The sequence below is a fragment of the Ixodes scapularis genome, unplaced genomic scaffold (genome assembly GCF_016920785.2).
Source record: "Ixodes scapularis isolate PalLabHiFi unplaced genomic scaffold, ASM1692078v2 PGA_scaffold10__122_contigs__length_95168666, whole genome shotgun sequence".
In the NCBI taxonomy this organism is placed as follows: domain Eukaryota; kingdom Metazoa; phylum Arthropoda; class Arachnida; order Ixodida; family Ixodidae; genus Ixodes; species Ixodes scapularis.
Genome location: NW_024609836.1, coordinates 91,116,525 through 91,144,349, shown reverse-complemented (window position 1 = coordinate 91,144,349; position 27,825 = coordinate 91,116,525). Strand labels below are relative to the sequence as shown.

At 44.1% G+C, this 27,825-nt stretch overlaps 1 protein-coding gene across 1 annotated transcript; it reads right to left on the bottom strand.

Annotated features, from left to right (window-relative positions):
* Positions 1–1,691: 1,691 nt before the first annotated feature.
* LOC8033319 (polyribonucleotide nucleotidyltransferase 1, mitochondrial) lies at positions 1,692–27,825 on the bottom strand. The gene is made up of 23 exons (XM_029976219.4): positions 27,592–27,825; positions 26,262–26,400; positions 24,783–24,888; positions 24,010–24,059; positions 21,735–21,798; positions 20,593–20,754; positions 19,592–19,778; positions 16,200–16,251; positions 16,010–16,067; positions 15,008–15,104; positions 12,739–12,841; positions 11,825–11,895; positions 11,249–11,285; positions 9,881–10,037; positions 7,101–7,264; positions 6,415–6,486; positions 6,061–6,124; positions 5,545–5,628; positions 4,798–4,881; positions 3,037–3,143; positions 2,731–2,786; positions 2,541–2,619; positions 1,692–1,976 (listed from the first exon to the last, which is right to left on the bottom strand). Exons 1-23 carry the CDS (start codon positions 27,774–27,776, stop codon positions 1,806–1,808), a joined length of 2,349 nt encoding a protein of 782 aa, XP_029832079.2. The 5' UTR covers positions 27,777–27,825; the 3' UTR covers positions 1,692–1,805.

Here is a 27,825-nt window from a genome sequence, read left to right as displayed (position 1 = left end):
CGCACTGCTTTACGATACTCATCCAGTTCGAAACGACCAGGAGCGCGGAGGAGGTTGAAGCTCAGAAAAACCTTGAAGCGATCTGGCAAACTACTGTCCCACCCCCTTGCACGCCGGTAGTAATCCGATCGAACGCCGCCCGATTGTTCTGGAGTTTATTTTCCGGTACGGAGGAAACGCCAAGCAAAAACCACAGAAGCCGACACAACTCGAGGTCGAGGAGCGTTCCACCATAGCAGTGGTGTATTTCGGACTGCTAAAGAAAACAATACGGGGAAAGAGGGCGTGGTCGAGCTTATTTTAATCTGAAATTATTTATGCACCATGTAAAACTACTGTCGCTCTTCACTGCGTAAAAGATGGCGTAGATGGTCATTGTCGGAAACTCGTTGTCAGAAGGCACTACTAGTCACAAGTTCAAAGCTACGTCTTTTCGACCTAAATATCTGTGCCATTGGTTAAAAAAAAAAATAAACATAACAATAAATACGAGAATGAAAAGCTGGAGAAAAAAAGAACTATCAAGAACCCACCTGAAGTGTTGTATTCTTACATATATATTCAGAGGCTCAGAACTTCGAAACAAGTTTCTCCTACCAAAACGTGTACAGGCTAAAAGAAACACATCACAGAAACGTAAAACAAGAAAGTAATAATAAAATCTTAACAATGGCTTTTCTATTATTTTTTGTAATGACGTGCTTACTTTAACAATATTAGAAATCTTCCCCATGAGTTAATTTATTCAACATGAAAAAAACAATAAATACATTATTTTGTATTCTGTAGATGGCAATGATATGTACTGCCTGTGGTGTTAATTTAAATGTGATACCTCAAACAATTTGGACGAAAGAAGTTACCAAATTTTGGGCATAATTGCCCATAGATTCATGTTTGGACAGTTCTTTGCAACTCATCTTGAATAACAATAATCATAGCTTAAGACGACACTTATCTAGGCTATACATAGATCATTCTTAAAAAGTTTAACATCTCTGCCATAAATAGCTTCGGCTATAACGCGCTTCAATTACAAATATACCTTACTGCTTGAATCCAAATGAAATTGCCCGCCGGTCTTTCTAAGTTCGACAAACTTCGCACTTTTACCTTAAAAGTTCAAGTTCGTCCAAATTTTGACTTTTCAGGATTCTAAAGTTAGAAAATTTTCGGATTCTCTAGATAAATAAGTTTGAAAATTATCAAACTTCTTAGCGTAGGAAGTTCGAAAAGCTTCAAACTTTTTAGTGCAAGAAGGTTGGAAGTTAGAAAATTATGAAATTTTTTAGTCTATCAAGGTTGAAAGTTGGACAAGCATCAAATTTTGCAGCGTAATAAGTTTGAAAAGGATCGAATTTTTTAGCATAATAAGTTCGAAGGTCTAAAAAATCATCGCATTTCTGAACGTGCAAAGTTCGAAAAGCGTCGAACTTCTTAGTTTAACAAGTCTGAAAATTCGACTGCTGTCAAAATTTTCTATATAAAAAGTTCGAAAATTCTAAATCTTTCGAACCTTTAGAACCGCTTGATTCAATCATCGAAACTTCGGTTAGAAAAAAGTTTGCGGCATCCCTAGTAGGAACCGATAACTATCAACAAGCTTCTATCGAACGGGTAACAAAATATATGCATGCACGTCAGTGATATGAATCCTACCAATAAAAGAAGTGCCCCCCCTCCAATAAAGAAGCTTATGCAGAAGTGTAGGTAGCAATGTATATAAAGAATTTTTATTTCTATACATGGATGCTTGCAATGGCGTATGTACATCTACGAATGGAGTGTTTTTTGCGCGCGTTCGATCACGAACTGGATGCCTTGTGGTGCTCTTCCAGGTTCCGGACCACACTGGTCGGAGCGCTCTGCAGGACCTTGCGGGACAGGCGCATCTTCCCGCTCACGGGGTCCCGCCCAAAGTACTTCACAGTGATGTCCTGCCCCTCTTCGAAGCCCAATGCGCTCGGATGGTTCACCTGCAAAGATGACGCACAAATTATAATTAAAAACAAAAAATTGCAGCGACTTTTATTAGTTCTGTAACGCATAAAACACAGTATTTATGGAGCGATCGTTAACATCTGTTTAGAAGACGTTAAACAGTCGTTTCGGGAAGTGAAGACAATGACATACATATTAGGGAGCGATTGGCTCATATTTATGCATTGACGGGTAGCTCAGATCTGCTAAAATAGTGACTAAAATGGGAAAACACTAATTGGGGGGGGCAGGGATGGTGAAGGAAAGTTTTGAGCTCGGGGAACCTCAAGGCCTCTACGAACTCAGTTTGAGAAGAGTTGGATACTGTATTCATGTTTTGTAAGGAGAAACAATAGAATATAAAGACTTCAAGAAGTGATAAAAAGAAATGGACTGCTTTGCAATTTTTCGGTTTAAGACTAATGCCCACCAACAAAACAATCACTACCTTGGTGCAAAAATTTCACTGCATTAAACATTTTTAACCTGCCGCTTCTACGTTAATTTTCTCCAATACCATATTTTATTGCTTTATCACAGTTCTAAATCTCAGTTCTCACCTTTCTTTGGTCTAGCTGGGAGTTGTGAAGGAGTGTCGGAACCATTGTCGGATAGAGCTTCACCATAACCCCCGATTCCCTGCAAATCATACAAAGTTAAAAAAAGCTGTAAATTTTTATATTACTATACTTTTCAGCAATTTCTCAAGTGCATGTAAACCAAGAAGAAAGCATAACAGTTGTAGCATACCTGATCTCTACAATCTTGGCTGTGTAAACGGCACCAAACTCCAAGTTGGGTTCTCGCTATAAAAAAACAGAATGAAACAAACTTGCAATCATCAGGCTCAAAGAAGAAACGTCAGGCCATCAGGCACAAAATAGAAACGTGCGATTATCATTTATGGAGATTGTGGATTATATTCAACCTATCTCTCAGCACGACGGGTATATTTTAAATTTCGTTGAAGTTTTCCTTTGAGAAAACTGTCCCTTTGTCCATTACTGCAGTAAAATGGCAGTCAAAGTTCCCTACTCCAAGAAGAAGATCCCTCACCTCTTCCTTGAGGAACTGCTCAACCATCTCCTTGGCCTCGGCCATGGCGTCTTGGTTTGGGGCAAACATCTCATAGCAGGACTCGTCAATGGCCGTCAGCTGGACTCCTGAAGTCGTCAGAGAGAGAGACCACAGAGCCAGGCTAGGTTACCGGCCGGCATTTAGTGCCAATGGGCCAGAGATTGTTTATGGGCACCAAGGTAAAGTGGGGACCCTTGAGGTTCCCAGTCTCTAGGATTTCAATTTCTAAGTTTTCTATCTCTCGGATTTCTATCTCTAGGTTTTCAATCTCCGTTTCTAATTTCCAGGTTTATAATCTGTAGGTTTATAATCTCAAGTTTTCAATCTCTAGGTTTGCAATCTCTAGGTTTTCTATCTTTACGTCTTCTATCACTAGATTTTCAATCCAGGCTTTCAATTTCTAGATCTTCAATCTCTAGGATCTCAACCTCTATGTTTTCAATCTCTGGGTTTTCGATCTCTAGGTTTTCAATCTCTAGGTTTCAAATCTCTAGGTTTCTGATTTCTAGGTTTTCTATATACAGGATTTTAATATCTTGGCTCTTGATCTCTAGGTTTTTATCTCTAGGGTTTCAATCTCTAGGTTTTCAATTTTGAGAAATGCCCATCTGATCTCTGCCACAGCTTGAAGTGCCAGCTGCCAGCTGAGGAGTCCCGACCACTGCATTTGAAATGTCTCACTTGGAGACAGCAGTGGCTCAGTCTCATACTTTTACATAACACTTTTCACAAGCATACGTGTAGTATCTGAGAATCCAGATATATTTTATAACCTGCTTATGCAGCTGAAAGTGGAGATAACTAAACAATAATTTCAGTTCAAATATAGAACTAGGTTTCTTTAAGGAGAGAGGCGGGTCGAAAAACGGCAATATTTGGCAAAAATGTGATTTTGGGTTTTATGGTGTTTATTATTTTTTAATCGTTATATTGATACATAAAACAATTAGTGCAAGTTATGATTGTGAAATTAGTCACACGCATTTGAAGACCTAGAAATGTCGGTGCGTTTCTGCGTGGTTAATCGAGTGATGTCGCCTCCCATCACATTTATGTTGACAAATGGGCCTAGCCATCTCCTCTCCGTTGCAGTCCTATATAGATTTAATTTCTCACAGAAACTTATTAACAAACTATTATTTTTTGCACTGTGAAAGAGCATAGTTAAGTATCTATGGTAACATTTGAATGCGTTTTTCTTTTTCATGTGATTTTGGGGTATCTTCACGGTTTGTGCGCAAGAATTTATGCTCTTAATATCACCCTATCGCAACTAAATTTGGCATGCACATACTTTAGAATATGTAGGATGCAACTATATAGGTTTGGCTAGAGTAAATAGTGTATGACAAGCTATATTTAATTTAACACCAGAGTTATAAAGAGAAGATTAACCACCATAACCTGCAAAAGCTTCATTTAAACATTGAAAATAACAATAACAAACGTTTTCCCCTGGCGCATGTACCCTTAGACGTTCGCCTCTTTCGTGATCAATTGAAGATTTGATTAAGCGACTCAATGACATAGTCAAAGCCCTTTTGGCGACAAATTTAAAACGTCTAAACTTCCTTCATCACTGTAGTGTTTCCAACTTTGAATCATTGTCTTAATCATGTAAATGCATTCATGTTTTTTATTTTGCTGTAATCTGCAGTGGTACAATTTCTGCATTTGTACTTTATCGACGAGTCTTTACGCAACGTAGGCACCCTAACAAATAAAAAAAAAAATTCATACCCGTTTCAGCTGTGAGCTTTCTGATGTTGTAGCCCCCGAGTCCGACAAACCTTGCACGCTGATGCGGTGGAACCTCCAGCTTTTCTGTTGAAACGTCGGCGCAGTAAACAAAGGAATGACTCCAAAGGCATCCTTTAGTCCATCCTTTTAAGTTAAAATTTCTCCGGTACGCATTAAAGGGACATTCCGAGAGAGTCTATTTATTGTCATAATTCAATCCACGGGTTCCAAGCATCCTAGAAGAAACACAAATTACATTCAAGGGCGGCCGATTTCCTTATTAAAAAATCCAATCAAAGATTGTGCGCCGTGGCACAAAACACAAGGGGGCGCCGTCGGACGGGAAGGCAGCAGGGGAGAGCACGCGACAGCCACTCACGAGTGACGGCTTCTTGGCGGACTGATTTTTGGAATGTGTGCGTATTCGAAAGATTGGCGTGCTGGGAAGCAAACACTCGTGATTGGCTGTCGTGCGCCCTCCCCTGCTACCTCCCCGTTGGACGGCATTCCTGGTGTTCTGCTCTATGGCGCAGAAAGAGGGGCCGTGGCACAATCTTTAATTGGATTTTTAATAGGAAAATTGGCCACCCTTGAATGTAATTTGTTTGTTTTTTTAGGATACTTAGAGCCCCTAGGTTCTTTTATGACAATAAATAGACAATCTCAAAATCCACTTGAGTGCCCCTTTAAGGAGACAACATGCATTGGAGAGTCAAATTACAAAGGGCACAGTAAGTGGCACCTTACCTGACACGGGCCAGTTGTCTTTTTTCTGAGCCCTCGGCTTGCTGATCACTTCGTTCATGATTCTTAAGATCTCCGACTTGCCCTCTGAAAAGAACCCACTATACCATCAAGCACCGGCAAAACTTGTCAAAAATATTTTTAATGCACTGCCGAATAGAAGTGTCTGCTGCTCTCGTACAACACGGTGAAACCCGTTTATAGTAGACAGCAATCTTGTATATAAAATTTGTATTTGTATGTTAAGTAGATTAATAAGTGAACCTGTATTTACCCAAGATATACCTGCAACAAAATTTGACAGCTTGTAAGAGCGTTTATTGTTAGTTTATTTGTTATGCGCAAGGTCACCCCTGTGAACCTGTAGAAAATAAGTTCGGAAAACGGGGCTCTGTTCTGCAGAGCTAACTGGGCATAAAAATCTAGCTCCACTGTGAGTTTGCAAGCACCAAATAAAGGAGGTTGGTCGGCAGGTTGGTGAAAACATAATTCAGTACAAGGATAAACAGGATCGGGCACCTGTGGCTTGCTGTATGGCTTCCATGACCACCTTCACGGGAATACCGGGCAACTTGATGTCAGCCTGCAGGAAGAGAGCTGCTTCAACATCCTAAAAAGCCAATTTAACTCTTGACAGCCAACATCTAGGTGCGGCTTGCAACGAACAAGGCACAAGCAGACAAAAAACAAAATAACTCTCGAAAGCAAATAAAACATCCAAATAGCACACATGAGCCAACTGATCAACCTTGACAAGTGAAAACATGCAAAACCAGCAAGAGCAAGTTGTTACACCCTTTCAGATACAAGAAACAGGGGATGTCTCACTCTGTGAATACAGAAATGCTACTCAACAGCTAATTCGTACAGTACCTGCAATGCAGTTATTCCCTTTTTCGTCCCGGCCATCTTGAAATCCATGTCCCCGAGATAGTCTTCGATACCCTGCAAAGAAATAAAAACAAATGTCAGGACCATATTATTAAATTCGCAGGCTGCCGGCTTTAATTTTCCTCCGACGAACATGTTACCGCTCAGGTTGGTGAGCCAGTTGAGCCCTTTGCACAACACAAGTAACTTCGACGACGACCTTTCAATTCTAAGAGAAAGACGGGAAAACGAGCAGCCACTTGGTAGTGCTAGAGGGCCTCAAAGGCACCCTCGACCACTGCGTTTGCCATCTTAACCCTCCCACGCGTCGCGAACGGTCCCAAAGTGGCAACGAATGATGTCGTGGGAGCTGGGACAAAACGTCATTGGATGTTGTGGTCGTGGCCGTTAGTCATAAAGGTTCAACTAAAACGTCGGAGAGAAAACACCAGTGTCGCCGTCATCGCAGCGTCCCGACTCCTGGTAGCCGAAGCTTCCATGGACTGTCAAGCTGAAGAGCAGACAACCTTCACCGCCATTGCTGCGACACTACCAGGTTCGCGGCCAGCAACAGCACGACACTTTTACGACGTCGTCAAAGCGAAATCAAAGGACCACTTTTCAGAACGCGGTAAAGACACCAGTCGGGGAGGCGCTCCAGGCGCCGTGCCAGAATTTAGGGCACTGACCAGGAGGTCGGTGAGCAGCCGGTAGTCCTTGAGCTGGTGCGGCTGGTCGGGGTCCGGCAACGACACCAGACCGACGGCAACGCCCGCGGCCGGTGCCTGGATGGGAACCCCCGCGTCCATGAGCGCCATGCTGCCTCCGCAGACGCTCGCCATCGACGACGACCCTGCGGGAAACATAGAGTTTGTGCGAGGGTGATGCAGAAATTATCCGCGCTCCGCTCATCTGGAACTTCCGTTGGGCACACTGTCTTATCGGCGCTTTCTGTACGAGGCCGCTGCCTCTCCGGTCACTGCAGTGCGGGTCTGAACGCGGTACATCAACTCGGTTGTGATTGAGGTACGTGAAATTGTGGCTGTCCCACGTGTGATTTACAGGAGTGGGGAAGTCATTGTTTTCGTGGTCCGAGGGTGCGTCTGGTTCCGACACTTAGAAAAGACTTTGTGCACAGTATAAAGGAAGTGCTTTGTCACAGAAGTGTATTTAAATGGATACAGAAGTTTAAGGAAGGACACATGAGCGTCAGACGTAAAAAAGAAGCCGGACGCCCGTCCGCGTCCGCGGCTGGTGACGACAATGGGCATGCACGTAAACTGATTCTGTTGTATAGACAAGTGACGGTGGATGATGAGATAGATCATTTCCAAATCAGCCAGGGGTTTGCCCATGTAATAATTCGTGACAGGCTTGGGTTTAGAAAAGTTTAGACTAAAATGAATTCTACAGCCAGAGTGCGGATAATTTTTTAACCCTTTAAGTGTCGGGTTTTTTTTTTTTTTTGGCCCGGCGGTCCCCCTGTGCCAAGTCTTGTTTTTCAGTGCACAGGCAAATTTATTTTGGGCGTAATAACACATTTACATGCTTGAATGTGTATGTTTATTTAAAGAATATGTTTCTTTTAATCTTAACAACGTTCATGTACACGTCATTTCTGGTGACATTCTTCCATTGTTGCATGCGCGACTGCTCAGAAAGCGTACATGAAGCGATCACTTGTCGGTAATAAAGGTTTGTCTGCACAACAATTACATCCACAACATCTGGGGGAAACAGGAGCTTAATGTATTCCAGTTCACTTGAGGTTTTCGTAATGCCCGAGGTGCGGACTCCGGAAGACGATGACTCAAAACTCTGAAGAATGGGAGCGAAGTCACCTGTATTCCACTCGTGGCCAGTGTCGTCGAGTTTTCTTTTTCTTTTTGAGTAGCCTATCAGGTGGCGTCGAGATGTCTTCGCTTTCGTCACTCTCCAAAGTATGCTCGGTTTCACTGTCATCAGATTCTGAATTCATTAGAAGTTCCTGTATTTCAGCATCCGTCAACAAGCGCAAAGTCGAAGCATGTGCGTTCGCCATTGGAAAAGACTGTTGACGTGGAAAGGCATAGGGAAGTTGCCTTTACAAGAATCTCTACCTGCCATCAAGAGACGAAACCACCACTTAAAACATTGATTCAATTGGTTGTCCACAGATGACGCTTCCTGTTCAGAAGAATATTGTCAGCCCGAGTTTAGAGGGAAGAGGCGAGTAAATTGAAAACCCGAAACGAGTATACTCGGTCGCATCAGGGAGCGTGCAGGGAAGCGCGCCCAAGTATACTCGGGTGTGGCACTCAAAGGGTTAATCACCCTTGAATAATAAGCCTAGAGCAAAACATGCGCCGTCTTTCCTTACATTTCGGTTGCTTCGAAGCAGCGAAGTACATATACTCCGCTTCACCTTAGGATGAATCGCAGAGGACGTTACGAGCCATCCCGGCCAATTTAATGCCACGCGAGTATCATTTCAATTTCAGGAGGTGCAGAGTGATGCAAGAGTCACGTGATATGCTTGCAGCACTGGATTGGCTGCGATGGCTTGTAGTGTCCGCTGCAGTCCATTGTAACAGGAAACGGAGTGTAAAGGCATCTATTGGTGCTACCGATAGACCGATTGCTGATGATGCTTTAATAAACAAAAAGAAGCAGAAAATTACCACTTGCCAGGTCTGGACTAATTGGTCTTTTCTGACTTTATTTTGCAAGAAAACACCAACGTAATGCTATGTACCATCAAGAAAAACTAAACTTGATACGCACTCGAGGAACTGCAAGTGTCGTGGCAATATGAACAGGCTTAACGTACCCTAGAACTTTTTCCGCTGTTCCATGGCTCTCTTCCTTGCCCTCACTCACGGTACCATTGATGTCGGTGCTTACAATTTATCACCTTTCGCTCACAAAGCTCAAAGCGAAGACAATACCAATGCTTGTTCCCTGCACTCTTTCGACTCTGTCCCAGTCTTTTTTGCCGCAGTCTTAGTTTCTATTCAAGGTCACAAACCTACTTGCCTAAATCTATCCACTAATCAAACACCTCTGCTTGCGATTGGTATCACTAGTTTCTACTCAAAGTTACAAACCAACTCGCCTAAATCTATCCACAAATCAAGCACCTCTGCTTGCAATTGGTATCACTATTTGGAGTTTTCAAGCATTCTAGCCTCAAGTCACACAATAACTGCATTGTGTGTATGTTTAGTCAGCCTCAATGGAAGCCCACTGCCTCCGCTCAAGACAAGAAATTTAGCCAGTGCAGTACAACCCCTAGCCTGGGGTTTTTAACGTGAACCACACCGTGCTGATACACGACCGCATGGCAGTACGATGCTCATCCAGATCGAAAAGGGAAGGTGCGGGGATTGAACCCAGGATCTCTGGGCTCAAAGTACCTCAGATGACGCTCTAAATGCCAGAGGCCGGGCCTCCGGAAGGGGTCTGCTCCGAAAGGGTTGTGGCGGATTACCGTTGGACTCGAGCACTTCCGAGGTGAGGCGAATGGTGAAGGGGAAGTCCCTGGGGACCAGCGGACGTAGGCCATGCTCTGCCAGCGCCCCGTGGCCGAGTTCCCGTCGTCCCGTCGGCCCCGACCGGCCCGTCTCATTGGTGGCGTACGGCGGAAACTGGAAGGAAAGCGCAACCACTCACGCTAAATGGGAAAACTCTGCTTACCGTATCCAGGCTTTCGAGAAACTAAAGCTTTTTGACAAAAGAGGGACAAGGACGAGCAGGCTTTTGGATTATTCGGCTTTCCTAGGATTCCTGGCATTCATCAAAAGCACTAGGAAATGCCACTTTTGGCTAACTGGGTGGCATGCAACATTCAGCGAACAATTCAACAAGTGAAATTAAGCTCGCAGAATGAACTAGTTTTTTTAGTGTGTTCGGGTTTTCTTTTGCCGTGGTTGTTGTGCCATTCTGCCCTTCGATTAAAAATTACATTTTGTCAGTTAGTGCTTGTCCTGTCTACTTCTACTTTGGTCTCCGTGTTTTGCATGCTATATTTTATTTTCCTCAGTCATAAATCAGCTAGCCCACAATGCCCCTTTAATACAGTTCTTTATGCATCAGCCATGCAGACAGAAATGCCTTAGGGCAATCGAAAAGGAACTACTTTCAAAGGGATCCTGCATTTATTTCTGATGTTGGGCAATGAAGCAGTAGTAACATAATACAATACTCGTTGAGCGCAGCTACTAACTGTGACAATCATTACCTATGTTGTTTTTCGTGAGACACGCAAGACTATCAACATATCAATAAAAACTTGATCCATTTGGGGCGCCATTACGCTAATTGTTTAGAAAAAGGCACGAGCAAACACACGTATGCCACCATAAAACCGACTTCTGCTTCAAGGCGCAGCCCAGAGTCACCAAATGAGCTACACTTCTGAGTAACAGCACTTTGGTCACCTTGCCACTTAAAATCAGGCTTGCCAGTGATTTGGAGCTTGTTCTGAAATCACGCAAAACGGTTTTCCGTCCTCCAGAAATGTTAGAACAGCCAGCGACGGAGCAAAACAATATCGCCCCAACTTCCCGATGCCATACCTAAAAGCTCAGGAAACCACAGGTCTGAATCGTAACAATTGCCAATGGCGCCCTGCCCGCTCTGTACAATGCACCAAACTGGCAGCACCTACACATAAAGTTGGGGAATGGAATGTCGATACTCTAAGCATGGCTTAATTGATGCCGCATGCGCGACCAATGAGCCAGTTCCGTTTTTCTTCTAAGCAGCTGCGGTGAAAAGATATTTATCCAATGACCGATTCGCAAGAACAAGTGTCACTGAGGGACTTCGTACAGAGCAACAGTAGATGCCGACTCACCTCGTAATGCAGCATGAAATTTCGCTCTTTGATGCCCCTGAAATGCAAAACGAACGGTGTCCTCAAGTTTAGAATGTGAGTAGCACCCTCGACATAATTAGAAAACCTGTTAGGTAACACTAGTTATTGATTGTGTGTGTATACATAACCAGTTGCGATCATAGCATACAAGCTAGCCTGAATCATTATTTATAAGAAACAGTTTCGTTCGTCGTAACTAAAACGGCACCAAAATTGTTATGCCCCCCATGACAAACTTGAAAAAACAACCGTAAGGTATTTGCACTAAAACTACAAACGGAGAAAAAGGCATGTGAAGTTTGAATGTTCCCATTAAATGTCGAGAGGCAATACGGGACCATTGAAGTGGTTTTCACATTTACCGATTAAATAGAGGAACATAAGTTTCTCAGAAAGCTAGTAGCATGTATCAAAATCAGAAAGGCCACTTTTTAAAAATTAATTTCTTTCCGCTTTTTTTCTTTTTTTTTTTTAGCTTGTGTTTTTTCTAATTTCAAACAACATGAAGAGCAAAAAAATAAACTACAGGGAGAATAAGCAGGCCTGTTTTCTTACCCGGTTATCACAGAAACAGGATCTGACCGCAATACTGAATCCAGGGAGTCAAAGGCCACAGTGCAGAGGACCTGCATACATGTGTGTTCAAGTTTGCTACAGCAGGTCCTGAATAACACAGGAAGAAAGAATGCTGTAAAACTCTTAATGTTTGCAAGCCCCTAATTTTCGCGAATTTCGCGAATTGTAAAATTAACAAACTTTAGTGGGCACGAATATTTCTATTATCCACAGAGGCGAATTCCAGCGTTTAGAAATCATAACATTTAATGGTCGCGAATATCACCCCACTGCAAAAAATTAGGGTTGCGAAAATAAAGGGTTTTACGGTAAGCAATGCTTCTATTCACACATCACAACATAAGGCAGCCAACTAACATTCGAAGAGCAAAATTACAAAAATTGCCATGAAGCATGATTCCAACAAATGATGTCAATTACTTTATGCGGTCAGTACCTGCTATTAGCCTACATCGTTACTGAGCTTCAATTGACGAGTTCATCATTCCATATTGCAAATGCTATAATTCCTAGGGTCTCAATGTCTTCGATACAAGTTTCTAAGCATCGCACATAACAATTCTACACGCAAGTACACTACATATTACCAAAATCATGGTGTTCATGGATTACTAATCAATCAATTACATCAATCTAAATCAATCAATCATCAGCCCCATTTAGTAGAGGACAATCTTCAAAATTACAAAGGCCTCAACCAGCAAAAAGAAAAAAGCTAGCAGGAATGCAACTTCAGTACCAGAAAGATGACCCGCTAAAACATCGCCCAAGCGGCCTGCCCACGAGAGCTGGGTTGCGATGAACAGTCCGAAAATTCAGGTCGAGCACACCCAGCTAGGACGTTTGCAGTCATTCACTCGGGAGATCGGCACCGATCGATCGGCATGCCTCACCTGCGTCTGACCACGCTGGAAAAGCGCCGATCCGTGAAGCGGCTGGAAAAGGTCCACCTGACAGGAGATGTTCCGCAGGTCTGTAAGCCCTCTCCCATCAAACCTGAGTGAACGAAAAGCGACGCCTTTGAAAGCCTCCAACCGACTCATCACCGGAGTTTCTTCGGGCTATATTAGGAGTTCGGCCAAAATCACTATCTGTAGCGCTGTTTCCGTAACTCGTGTATTCGATAGCATGGTCGCCGTCACAATCATCGTAGCTGCTGTGCACAGAGGCCCGTTAACACACTTACGTTGGCTCGCATCCGAGTCCTTGCGAAATTTACGACGAGAAAACACGCTGTCAAGCAGCACCACCTCTGAAGTGGTCCTGGAGCCGTATTTCAGCAGAGCGAGCAAGGCTACCCAGTGGATGGTGTCAGTGGCATTGCAAGTGGGGGAGCTCATGTGGCTTGAACATCCCCGCCCCCCAAATCTAGCCGATCCTATAGTATACACATGCATTTTGACCCCATCCAGGACATGGACATACCAGGAATCTCAACCTCAACACCCCCCACCGGAAAACTTTCCCGGCTACGCCACTAAATCAGTCTGTTCGCTTGTCGCAAGAGATCTCAAGGGGTTTTAAGGCTCTCGGTAGTAAGCAAACACAGGTGCGTGAACCAGCCTTAAAAGACTCCACTACGGTAAAATCAGCTTTTTAAAATCAAAATCTTTGCTTTATTACTACCTCAAATGCCTATACCAGTCTAACAAGCAAACTTAAACTGGCCTGCAATCATATTTAAGCGTCTAACTTTTTTGCGGTTTCCACGTCTTTTGGGGTTCGGGTAAGCCAGCGGGCACGGAGAGAGAATCTAAATAACAGAGCGTCATATTTTAACCGGACGACACGGAAACCTCCTCCACCTACTGGGGCGACCCGCGGTACCGAAAGCACACAATATGTGAAGTTTTTGGTCCTGGGCTTACTACTGGTCAGAGCCACTAAAAGCTTCTTTTTAGTCGAAATACAAAATATAGGTGGCACGAACCGTTTCGATTATTTATGAAAGTAGTTTTTGTTTAGTATTTTTGATCAGAAAAGAAACAAATGCAGTTTATAAAGTACGGAAACAAGAAATGACCCGTCGTCATACCCGCCGCCAAACGGTGCAGAAAGCAGCACATACTAGAAAGGGGTAGTGGGATCAGGAACCGACGAGCGGCGAGCGTAGAAAGGTCCCGGATGTACACGGCGGCGCTGCAGTCGTATACGGGCTCGAGGATCCGACTGGTTCCGAGTGTTCCGAAGGCCTCCGTGAGCAGGTCTGGTTTGCGGTTTGGCCTTTTGGCGGTATGGCAGCGCAAAGTGGCTCCTGTTCTGAACTGATCTTTACCCAGTGTTTGCTGTCGTTTGTGGCCAATGAAGTGTCATGCCGAATTAGTGTTTAATCGTGCAGCAAATGCAATGCGAGCCGCCCTGGCTGTCCGCTTCATACAGCCTATCCAGCACATGCGTTATTGGCGCCTTTTCGAGCCGTTGACACGGAGTGCGGCAGCCGTGAGCGCTCACTGAGCTCACTACCCCTCCTCTAGTTCATGGCCACTCAAGCGACCAAGGACATCATGAAGGTTATTTTTTGCTTGTTTTTGTAATTGTACTTTGGCTATAACTTTTAAAATGAAGCAAAATTCAAGAAAAGTTTCATTAAGGTACTACGTTTAGTGCGCTCAGGTTCAGTGCAAATTAAAAACCAGTAAAAAAGTCCTTGCAGGGCCCCTTTAAGCTCTGCATTACCACACCCTTGCCTTTACTATACTATATGTCTTTATCACAGAAAGTTTCTACTGTACTGTCAGGGTCATCACAATCATCACTATAATCGGTACAGAGGTATCTCGTTATATATGAACTGCTTCATTTTCCCCTCGAAATTGTCCATAATGTGAGGTGTTCCTCATAACAAGACGAAAACGAACGTATTTATCCAGTTTGCCCCGCAATACTTTGTCTCTATGGCAGGGTATCCATGCTAACGAGGTATTAACGAGACATGCCGGCATCGTAGGTAGCATTTCCTCATTGCCATCGCATTCATTTGCCCACGCTGGATAATAAAAATCGGTCCTATCACTGATCGCTGCAAGCATCAAAACCAGCCATCGCCGCAGTCGTTAGGACCGTAGCACGGCTCAAACAGTCTCCAGAACAAAACATATGCACGTATGCTACCCCGATGCTCACGAAAGTCTAGCCAAAAAAAAAAAAGAAGTGATGCACTACCTTTTCTCGTTTTGCAAGACTTGTTCCCTAAAGACTGCCTTCAAAACTTCCGTGAAGGCTTCATTGAGCAGGAAGGATTCGACGCCGGGGAAGCTCTCTGAAAGAAGACGGATGACGAACGGAACGACCAATCAGAAAAAAGAATTCGCTTCGAGTGGTCGGGCACTGCGGAAGCTCTTTTTTCGCCACGGTAACAAAGACAAAGCTTGATTTATTTTGGAAGCTTGGCTCCCTTTTCACATATGCAGTAAAAATAACTATGCAGAGCGCAAGTTTGTCCGCTTTTTTGGCAGGAGGTTGTAGCGATGTCGGAATGCCAAGCTCCGATTGGCTCCGATAGCAGGTAGATGTCGAGGCAGCCTCCTTCGAGGCCTACCCACTATCCTTCAATCAGAGCCAATCAGAGGTCGGCATTATGACGTCACCACAGCCCTTTGCAAAAGAAGTGAACGAACTTGCACTCCGCATAGTCAACAATGGCTTCAGAAACACAGAACAAGGCTTTCAATGTTCCCACTTCCTGATAGGTTCTTCGGCGCTCTTATCGGCTAATGCCACAATCCCAATGGTGGCTGTGCGGCAATAATAAGATGCTCCAAACTTGGCACAGCCTCAGCTTCTTAGGCCGTCAGTGACCATACTAGTACGTACCAGTTAAATGCAGTAACATAGGAGAAGCTGGTAGATTTATGACCAGAGGTAGTGGTGTCATCAGAGATACACTACTGAGAAGCGACTGTTTTAGAGCCTACCTTAAGAAGTGAATTTCAATATTGCATTTAATATATTATAATAAATATGAAAAACTATTTTTAAAACACAGTTTCTTTTATTATCTTAGATGCCTGCACAACAAATAATTGCTACGGTGAGGAAAGTGCAGACCACCCCAGCTTCAAAAACATGACCCTTACAACAAGGTGTCAGCATGGACTAATCAAACGAGAAAGTAATGAGCAAACAAAGGACATAATCCGGTGCGTAAAAGTGACCGCGACCAACCTTGTAGTTTCTCGAGAATGTCTTGCTTCAATTCGGTCAGCGCATTGTCCCTGGAAATCTGCGAAACCGGAGAAAATTATTCGAACTGAAAACGAGCTACCAAAGAAGCCTGAGCGAAGTCAGATGAACCCCAAAAACTGGCAAATGGAGAAGAGATTGAGATGCACTAAGAGACGAAAGGGTGACGCACCTTGTCGTGTCCTACGTCCGAAAGTATGTCTCGAACTCTCGTCTCTGCGAGCCTGGAAGAATATAATGGGCTGGCAACACATCGGTCAAATCCGTATGACCCCGCCGCATTATCCGGCACCACACAAACGGTTACGTGATGAGACCTTGTATTGCACAGTGACTTGACACCCGACATTATTGTATCTAATAACATTGCCGACACTGCAAAATCTTGTGACATGACCTCTCATCATGAGTTACGTGACACCACTATGTGTCACTGATATCGTGAGACCTGGCACACATCACATGACCAGGTGGCCCATGGTGGCATGAGCCATGTTATCATGGGACCTGTAGACCCCTTCAAAACTTATGCCCTCTTTCGGAATATCTGAGAATACTGCAAAGTGGTGTCCGCAAAAAACACCAACAAGCTGGCAGGTCTATAACTGATAAGATGCTCAGTTCCAAGAGACTGTATACAATCGATAAACTTGCCATTTTTGTGGCGTCTTTTGTGATGCCATTTTGCAGTATTTTTAGATTGACCCTAAGAAGGCATAATTTTTGAAGGGGCCTCCAGTGGCACCACCCGCCTAACCATGTGACCCATTGTGGCATTCCACTAAATTCAGTGAGAAGTTATAGCTCACTAAATTTGAGTGATAATGGCACGATATGGCTATGGCTACGGCCACTACGACGCAACAGCGCGACGTAATGCAAATCTCAGCTCCACTACCGTCAACCCCTTGAGAGCCATGCCCAAGTATGATAGGGCATGTTCCCGTGTAGTTTCAGTTTCGGTTTGCTCCCTGCCTCTCCAAACTGGGATGTTTTTTTGCTGTTTTTTTTCTTTTTATGTAGTATATTGCAATATTTTAAGAGATGCCCCACCCGTGAAGATAACCCACCTCTATTTTTGGCTGGATTTGCTTTTCTATTTTAAACACCGAAAGATAGCCCACTCCTCGTAACCATAGTGTTCGGATCAATGATGGCCTCAGTGTAAAATCGGCTAGTTTGCTATATTGAGGTATAAGCGAACATTGCTGACTGGTAAAAAGAATCATCTTTCCTCATTGTCCCTTGCCGCGATAACAAGTTTGACACAAAAACACGATCTAAAAACAGTGTTCGTTCAACTTTTATTGATTGTACACCAAAAGTTAGCTTACTCCTTATTTTTGCCAGACTTGCTCTCGATTTTAGGTGGGTTATCTGTCGGGATATTATGGTTGGTATGTATGAGCAAATGACGAAAACAATGTTTTTTTTTTTTTGTTTTTTTTTTGTGATGTCACTTTTAGATGGTATGTAACTTTCTTGTTTAGACAACTTCTGTTTTGGTATGCTCCTTTGTTGTTACAAAACGGCGACTCTACGTTGTTCAGCCACACAATTCATGGCGAACATTGAGATCTAGGAATAACTAATGAGCTCGGCACTTGACGACTGTGAAGACAAAGGAGTTACAGTTCTAAATAAACAAAGGACGAGTAAGGCCGCTCAAAGGATCGACCTCGGGGTGTGACGTCAAGGTGCCACTGCATAGCATACATGGGTAAATTACTTTCAAAATGTAATTTAATTACAATTACAATTACTTAGCCCCCAAAGTAGTTTAACTACAATTACAATTACTACTATGCGAAAGTAGTTCATTGCAATTACAAATTACTTTTTAAAAGTAATGCAATTACTTTACAATTACTTATTTCTGAGAGTTACCCACCTTGGGCCATATAACTGTAAACGAGTTATATGGCCGCTGTATAAATGTCACGCATTGTACTTTTCTTTTATGAAATTTGTTAAATGGATTATAGAACTTAATAGTTTGGAGTAATGAACTTCTGATTTCTTATATTCTCAAAAAATAAAAATAAATGGCGACAAAATTCACAGGTGCGAGGTGAATCTCTTTAGAGCTTGTGCAAATGGTATCCAAGTCAAACCAACAAAAAATAAACTTAAAAATAATACAAGGAAACAAATATGCGACAGTACTGGTATCATAAAACTCGGTGATTCGCTGCCTCTCCCTGTCTGTGGACTTGTAACATGTCGGATGTGGGTAACCGTAGCACGCGAACTGCGGTCGCTTCCACAAAACTAGTGTCACAATAGCAGCAACTCTCTTGCCAGGGATTCTGGGTTAATTCAGTGCACGGTAACACCAAAAAAAAAAAAAAAAGCTCCTGAGATATATAATAAATTTAGGATCGTCATGTCAGGCGAAGAAGCAAAGAAGCAGCAGGTCTAATCAACACGACTCACCCTGCCTTACTTCCAACTGTTGTTGCTAAACTGCGCTTCTTCGCCTCGATATTAGAGTAGCACGACCCTCTGTTAGTGGTACCAACATACGAGATAGAGGAGAAAGACGTGAAAACTCATAGAGAAAAGAGAATAATTACATGAACAAAAAAGTCCCCAAACTTGACTGAAATATGTAAGCGAATATGCTAGCGGCGAAGACGCGTAAGGAAAACTTCGAACCTCCCCGCCTCGACCGGATGATGTGATCGGAGCCAACCAGCTCGACTTCGACCCCCATACCCCCGTGTGGGAATGAGAAATAAGAAAGACCCCTAGAAACAGGAGCAACAGGAAGCGAACGAGACGAAGAGTCAGATTCAACTACGACAGGAACGAAAACGGACGCGAATGAAGCCCTCATTTATCAAATTATTTCTGAAATTCTTCATTAAATCGTTTTGCAGTCTACAAAATCCTTCATTCCGTTCTATCCCAGCCTCCCTTTTCCCTTTTTTTGAGCAGGTTGGGAGACTCTCTCTTTTATTGCTTCGGTTGTGCTCTCGTCGCCGTGGCCAGGGGGGAAAAGCGCCACCGCCGCAAAATCTTGCAAAAGTAATTGTAATTGTGCCTGAAATTTAGCAATTACTGATGCTAGAAAGTAATTAAATTACAATTACAATTCCTTTCAGCCAAAAGTAATTATTACAATTACAAATTACTAGGAAAAGTAATTAAATTACAGTAATTTAATTACTGTAATTGAATTACTACCCAAGTATGCTGCATAGTACTGTGCCTCGAAAAGTGCAATACGAGAAATATGTCAGGCTGGTGAAGGCATGCATACATTCAATTAATTTTTCGCCCATAAAATAGCGTGTTTTTTTTTATAAATAAATACTCTTCCAAAAGATTGTTACACATGCTGTGTATAGACAGCGGCAGCAAGGTCATGATGCGTTTTCCCACTAAGTTTAGTGGGGAACCTGAACCTGTCCGTAGGTCCCGTGACGTCAGGTGATGTGACATCACGGGACCTTTTCGTTTACGCTCACACCGTCGCGAAAGCAGGAAACGGGCCACTAACAGCCGCAGCTGTGAAAAGCATTCTGCATTAGAAAGGAAATGGCAGACGCAAAGGCTTACAGGCGGGCGGAGTCAACCATCTCGGGAGTGGGCACGAAGTATTTCTCGACGTTGCGTTTGGGCCTCCCACATAGCTTCTGGAACTCCTTGATCTGTCGCACAATGGCCTGCGTCTCCTTGACGCCAAGACGCACCGCCTTCTGGAAGTCCTGAAGTAGCACGTTGTCCCCCGACGCTTCCAGCATCACTGCAGACGCAGGCGTCGAGTTACGAGGCACGGCTGGCACAGTCCCGAACATGTTTCCCACTTCTGCGCACTGTCTGCTGGCATCTGGATTTGGCGCTGCAACGGCCCTCATCAAAAGCTCCCTCAAATTTAAACGAATAAAATGTGACTGTGTCCCCTTGAAATGTACTGACTCTACTCATCCTTTCGCTTCTTCCTTGGCAACATTCCTACTTTGAACGCCATCTCCGAAAAAAAAAACAGGAGTAAGCTTGAAACACCACCTGTGAAGTTCAAGCATGTACATTGTGTCGTCAAAAAAATGTGGTGTATCTTTGTTTTTCTTCACTGCAAAAACATACTAAGCGTTGTAAACGCTCAGTCTCAGCCCAAACGCAGCACTGGTGGTTCGGACCAGACGCCAAGTTTCTGAACAAACCGTCGGTTTATTCGAGAGTTAAGAGCGTTTTTCCGAGACTTTCAAAGGAAAAACGGAGCCCGTTACTGGTAGCTGACGCCATTCATACCCACACATTTGTGAGCTTCGACGGCGACCATTTCACCAATGAAAATCTATAAAAGTCCCCCAGAAGTTGCAACCTTTCAATAAGATAACGGGTAGTCCTGAAGCTACAGCGTCTGGTCCGGGCTGCTAGTGATACACTTGGGCAAAGCACGAGCGATCGGCGATGTGTAGAATGTTTTTGTGGTGAAAAACCGCCATGAACATTTTAGAGTTGTAAAAAGACAATATGCGAAACCGTGTCACAGTGCACCTTCAGGTTCTTTCTTCGCAGGAAGGAAAAGGAGACGAAACGTTGGCGCCCACACTTACCAACCTGACTGTGTTCGGCTCCGGTGACGATCAGGTTGAGGCTGCTCTGCGCCATCTGGCGCCGGGTCGGGTTGATCACCACGTCGCCGTCGATGAGGCCCACGCGCACAGCTCCCACGGGTCCCTCCCAAGGCACGTCGGACACCGACAGTGCTGCCGAAGCTGCAGAGTTTGAGACGCCATGCTTCCACTCGGGCAGCGATGGCACCACAAGCCAAAGTGACCGAAACAAGTGCGCCGGATGAGTAGGGTTGTCAATTTCAGAGCTTCAATGTTGGTTTTCACGCATCTAGCTTTCTTCGTTTACCGTTTTGTCAATGTGATAGTCGAATACTCCTCCCAAAGAAAGAAAAAGGTTTAACTCCTATGGAAACGCAGCGAAGTCACTGGTCTTCAAGCAATGGGGCTCCGTATTGATTGAAAACCAGTGGCTTTGCTAGGTTTCCAGAGGAGTTTAGTCTTTTTCTTTCTTTACTTTTTTCTCAGGTAGGTTTGCTCTCTGCAAATTTTATAGAAAAATGCACTACCTGTGGGCAACGCTGCAGAAAATCGTAGCGCGATAGGTTAAGAAACCGAATTTTGCGGTCGATTTAAAGAGCCTGGCCACTATTTGAGACGCCCAATATACCAGCTGCTGCAGCTTCGGAGGACTGTCAAGCTGGAGAGCGATCTACAGCGGAGCAGGCTTCCGCTGCATCCACCTCCGCAGTCGCACCACTGCCAGAATCGCGGAACGCAACGACTCAATACTTTTGTGACGTCACCGGGTGGACCTTAAGGGACCTTAAGGGACCACAAATGAGGACGCAGTAAAAAGACCAGTCGAAGATGCCTTCTAGGCACCATAATGACACTAACAAAAACCGGGGGTTTGGGTTAGTGGCATCACTGTCCGACATGTGAAGTGTCATCACAGTACACACTCCCGAGAAGAAAGCTCTTGTCGTCGCAAAAGACAACCGAGGAACTCGATTCTTTCAGTATGCAGAGTGTTTGGGGTTGGACAACATTCAAAGACCTTCGACGACACGCTGTCTCTATGCTGCATGTTGTCTCTATGTTGCTGCTAGTTCTGGAATAATTAATAAATATGGGTACAACATTGTGCAGTTTTGTCTCATGGAGACGTTCGGACAGCTCACCTGCGTTGAGGCTGACGATGTCGGGATCGTTGATGCCGTCCACAGCCAACAAGTTGCACATCAGCTGAAACAATCCGGTTCCATCAAATCCATTTGGCACGCGTGCGCACTCGGTAAGAGACTATAAATCTGCAGAATCAGTGCTTGATGAAATAAAATGTACCATATTTACTTGCATAATGAACACACTTTTTTTTTCAGAAAAATTGACCCATATTTGTGGGGGGGGGCAATCATTACACAGGGTAAATTTTTTCATTTACAGACTTTGTACAAATGTCATTTTAGGTGCCAATATAACATGGCAGGCTACTGTGGCCCATCTCCACTGATGACGGAGGCGCACCCATGGCTGGTCATGGGCGCACCACAGTAACCATGCTCTATAAATTGCTAACCTTTTTTACGGCGCTTTTGGCATGCCTTTTGCCAAAGAAGAAGCGCCCTACGAAGATCGCTCAGCACGGGGAACAATGCTACCATTCTTAGGACTAACTACTTTCACTCACTGTCCGAAAGCGGACCACAAATGACTGCATGTTTGTTGACATCAATGCATCGGATAGAAGAAGGATGTCCGGGCCTGGACAATTCCTCGACCCAAGCTTCGTCAAGTGTGCGCGTCGCTCGGTTTCACGATTGATCATTTCCGCAACTACGCTCTTGCGGCCTGTTACAGCCATTACAAGAGAGGCGGGCTTGGCTTGGCCTTACTGCTTGGCGGCAAAAGAAAATTGACTTGGTGGCTAGGTAAATTGGACAGAATTCGAGACTTGCGGAGTTGAAAATTAGAAATGCGTTCATTACGCAAGGGGAAAAAAAAAGTCCAAATATTGGTACCCGTTTTGGGGTGTGTGTTTATTATCCGAGTAAATACGGTAGTTAAAACACTGAGCGTAAAGTTCCACACCCCCTGCCTTCAGCAGTTTCTTTACGATAAATTATTTGATAAATTAATAAATTGAAACGATTTACGCAAGTAAAGAACGGCAATAAACCTACAAAAAACTTGGAATTGTTGACATCTTTGAGGACCAATAAATTTGCATTCATATTTAATAGGTTTCACTGTCGTTTGTGCAGCCCTTGACTAAATTCTTTGCACCTCAGGTACACCAGAAAGATGTTCACACACTTGCGTTTGGTAGCAACTGAGTGTGCGACAAATGGTTTTTAACCCCTTGCCTACTCATTTTTTTTCTTTAAAGATCGTACAGAAAGCTTTATTTAAATCAAGCAATTTGCGTCAAAATAAAGAAAAACGTTTCCTTGGCTTTCAGGCGTAGTCTCGTGCTCTATACCAGGACTTCTGGTCGTCTCCTCTTCTTCAGTAGTTCTTCACAGTATGAAAGAAATCGAGAGATTAGCAGAAACCTCACATAGGACATCGTTTTGCCGAAAATCGGGGTCTCCACTATGGACCTCTTGGACCAGTTCATTTTGACTGTGTTTTTTCACTTGCGTCATAATTAATCACAAGGCAAAGTATGCCGTTATCTCATCCGGAGTGGTGTCAAACCATTGCTCCTCATAGCATTTCTTGGGACGATCCTCGTCGCCCATCTCTTGTTCGGCGTAGCGATTTGTCTCAGCAGAGACAGACGCCCAAAAATCATGACTTGCAAACACGGAAAAGGTCGACAAGGCGCTTGTCTTCTCACCAAGACTGCGTTGAACCCTTGCTGACACACCTGGGGTTTCTACAAAGGTGAACTGAGCAGGCTGGTTGTCTCTCTTCTCCCAGTTCCACTGACGTGCAGACGCCGAGGTCGATGAAATGCTTCCAGGATTCGCATCGTTTTCAACATTTTTCTCACTGTCCGTTGAACTCTCATCGGATTCCGAGTAATCGGAAAGGCAGCAGGATTCGTCGTCAGAAATACTGGCGCATTCATCACTTTCAAAAAGAAGTCTTTGTATACCTTCGTCCGCCAAAGCAGACCTCCGCGCCGAAGACATGTTTTTGGCGCGCTTGCTTACAATAGCGCGCTTATTTTTTGTCAATAAAGCGCCCTCTCTCCGTCAAAAGGCAAAGCAAACAAGAAAAGAACCCAAGGTAAACAGGAGCAACAGGGGTAGTGCTGCCATCTGCCGCAGAGCTCACAAAACAAGCTCTGAAACCGAAACACGAGTCACACTCGTGGTCGGGTTTTATGGTCCGTAAATGGCGGCACGAGTGACACTCGTTATTAGTAGGCAAGGGGTTAAGCCAATTGCGACTGATTACGATAAGTTGCTCAGCAGTGTAGCAAGCTGAGTCTGAAGCTGAACTTACCTGTGTTTCGTAGAAATAGCCGGCCGGAAAGAGGGGCCTCAGGGACCGATCTGAGAACAAAATAAAAATGTTTTCACATGCGACAATTTCTACAGCAAGACAAACACAAACCCTGACTGTAAAATGTTTCTTAGTAATACACACTAAAGGACAGAGCATTCTATTCTTACGAAAGGCACCCCTCCCTTTGATACTAAAATAATGTCACTGATAACTCCAGACAAGCTGCAGTTGTGAATAATCATTCTTACCAAAATAACTTTCAATGTAATCTTCTTTATTAGTGAGTGACAATGTCTTTATTAAACTTTATATGACCTCATACTACATTATTTTTATTATTATTATTGATAAGGGTTGTTACATTTACATCATTAACAAACTTCTTCCAAAACTTTAGGCATTCAGTGCCAGATGCCTTCAATTTAGTTTTATTTTCAGCTGAACTATAATAGACGAATAAATCCAAACATTCGTGACTTGTTGCTGTGAGCGAGACATGAAGGCGCTAGAATATGAGCATCCACTCTGCTGTGATATTTTAAAAAGTTTTCAGCATCTGGCAACCAAACTTTGCAGCTGGAGAGTTTTACAGGAACCCACATTTTTTTTAAGATGGCCAAACTGGCGTTGGCAAGTAGTACACTTTGGGGTGATGCCCAAAAGCAGCTAGTTTCTGCCACGTTGTGAAGCAAGGCAGTGACACCTCAAATTGCAGTAGATAGTATTGAGAGGAATATGTTGGCAGAGTAGATGGCAAAAATGCGCCATACCTATGACACGGCTCGTGAGTATTTCTTTCTCCGTAGGTCCCAGCTCTCGACGCAGAAAATTGGTGGGTATTCTGCCCGCTGCTGCAGCCTTCTGTCGATAGTCCACCTGAAAAAGAAATGGCATGGATTTCGACAAAAAACAGGTGTTGCTGAATGCCTCAATGTCACAAAAGTGGAACACCGTTTACATCAGTGAAGAATGTGCCAAATATATCACAACCAGGCACTCTTACCTTGGTTTTAATGAGCTGGCAGTATTGATAATAAAATAAAAACTGTCCAAACGATCAGTCACATATATATCACGCCAACGTCATTTCAGTTACATGTGCCTATCAATAATGCCACACACACATTATTTAGGTTTTTGCTCCCCAAACTTTTAAACAGAGACACGCAGCATACAGATACAAATCAAAATTAAATATGTTCCCTATTTACAATACTGAATGAACTAAAACATTTACAGGCCTGGGAATGTTTTGCAAACACATAAGAGGATATGCTTATGCTAAGCAATACTTACTAGAATGCTACTGAAATCAGGTAAAAATATGGTTCAAGCGTGAAACTCGATAATCAATGTTTCAAGGCAGTTTGTATACTGGGCCGGCTTTCTAGAAGCAGCGTCTCAGCTAAGAAAGAGTGAAAGAAAGCACTGCCAAAACTAGTGCACAGGCGAAGTTCCGTCTCAAGTTGAGCCCCAAGCGCTTGTGCACCCCATGCTTGGCAGGCTTTCTTTCACCCAGTCTCAGCTAAGACACTATTTCTAGGAAACCGGCTCTGGTTTCTAATACTTTCAGGCTGAAAGCGATAAACGGGTTGGTTATTATCAACATTACAACAAGAGAATGCAGCTGATTGCCTTCAATGTGAAACGTGCCTCATGGAAGCCACCCTCACCGGTGACCGATTCTGCGGCGTGAAAAACTCAGAAGGTCCAACGCAAGCTGTGCGTAACTGCTGCCTGGCAACCGTGAATGAGATTCATGTGGGACACTTTCACTCTGTCCAAAAAGTCTCGTAATTAACAAGCGCAGCAACTGTCCTCGTACCCAAGTCCTGAAGCATCTTGGTGTCTCGGAAGACGTAGTAAGTAGCCCAGCTTGTCGGCAGTGCAGCAGAAACTAGGGAAGCAGAGTGCCGTGTTTTGCTCGCAGTAGTGTATCGATGCACAGCCAGTCCGAAGCTAGGCGATGCCTAAACTGGAAAGGGCGCTTACTCACGAATCGATACAATAAAAAAAAAACTAAACCCTTGCCGAGATGTTTAAGGAATGCAGGGTGTGGCGATTCCCCAAGCACCTCATTATCACTCCGCGGCTAATGAGACTGTAGCATTAAGTGATAAGAATGCAGAGGAACAAACTGACAGCAAGACGCGTGAACACCATAAGTCGCACACCGCGTTCCTTTAGCTGCCAGTGACTAAATTACAGACAAGCTGCTAGCTTGATGACAGGAGAGTAGGGTGCCTCACCACCAGGGGCAGGAAAGTGGCACTCGTCGGCTTGGTCTTGCTGACGACTGTGACCATGACCGAAGTGTCGCCGATCTGCGCCACCGCGGAGCCATCGGCAAACTTGGCCAGCCGACCCGATGCCAGCTTGAGGACTTGGCTGAAAGCACGATGGCAGCAATTAATTTGCTGTTGTTCGAACCAGTCTGTTGGCACTTTATTCGCAACAATAGGCCCTTTTCAAATATGATTGTCATCTAATGGCCGCTCTGCCCATTATCTGAGTTCACCGTAGTTTGATCAATTACTCCGAGCATGTATTTGAGACGAGTCCTGCATTGACGATTGGACTGAACTCGCGTCGGCTCATGTCGAGAACGAGTACTGCATCAGCATTTGGCAAAGACTCGGATCCAATCACATGCTTCGTTCCCAAGAAACAGCGGTTACCAATGCTGCTTGGTGGGGTTTCGAAAAGGGGTCTATGCCGCAGTGCTTGCTCGGTTTCGGCAAAAAACAAAATCTATCTTTCAGTTATTAAGTACAGTTCGAAGATATTGAATCTTTATTATAGCAGAATCAGGGTTGTGGTCTGCCATTATGAGCGTGTACCGCCGTGATTCAAGCTTTTTTTTTTTTTTTTTTTTTTTGTAAGTTGATATTTGCGCAGAAGGTTACAAAGTAACTAAAAATGCTACCCGTCAACGGAAATGCTGAAACTGACTTCCAGCAGAAATCAAACAGCTTCGAATAAGCAGTTAATAACTGAGGCTGCGAAATGCCTCCAGTAATTACTTTGACTGAATAATAGTTATAATTATAATCATAATCATAATAAGCTTTGATTACTCAGGAGAGCCACGGCGCTGCGGAAAGACAATAACCCGTACCAAGGAGGCCCGCGACGACACGTCTAGTGATAGTGATTATGCGATGATCTATACATATATATACAAGGTGAAGGCGACATGCTCTTTTGATTGTCGCGAAACCCGCTGCCCGAATCTTGGAGGTTCGGTGACGGTTCAGGCGAGTAAGTCAGCTTCAATCAAATATCGATGTCCCAAAACGTGACGGTTACACTTGTTAGCTAATATTGCCACTTTCGGTACGGCACCGAAGCTCTAGTGAGCGTCGGAGTGAGTTCTGGAATGAAAAGATTGATCCAGAACGCAAGTATGCGGGCGATGAAACCAAACGATGCAGGGAACCTCACGATAACTCCGGAAATGTCACGCGACATTCTTGAATGGCTCGGGACATGGTAACAAATTGAATTCAGAGAAAAATGGAAAACTGCAAGATGCCAACCCACGAGTTATCACACGCATCACGGCGTTTCGAAACTTACTCATTTGAGAGCATCACTTCGGTTTCGTGGAGACCGATGCCGGCGGCCCCGTGAGCATGACGCACGCCGAGGCGGTACAGGACGCACTCGACCTTTCTGCCGTACACCGGTCCATACTTTCCCGGGCACTGGTACAGGCCAAAACGGGAACAGAGCGATCTCGCGCACGCCGCCGGGACCTTCATGCTTCCTCAAATTTGATCGCAGGGCGCCGCCATGTGTTTGTTAAAATGC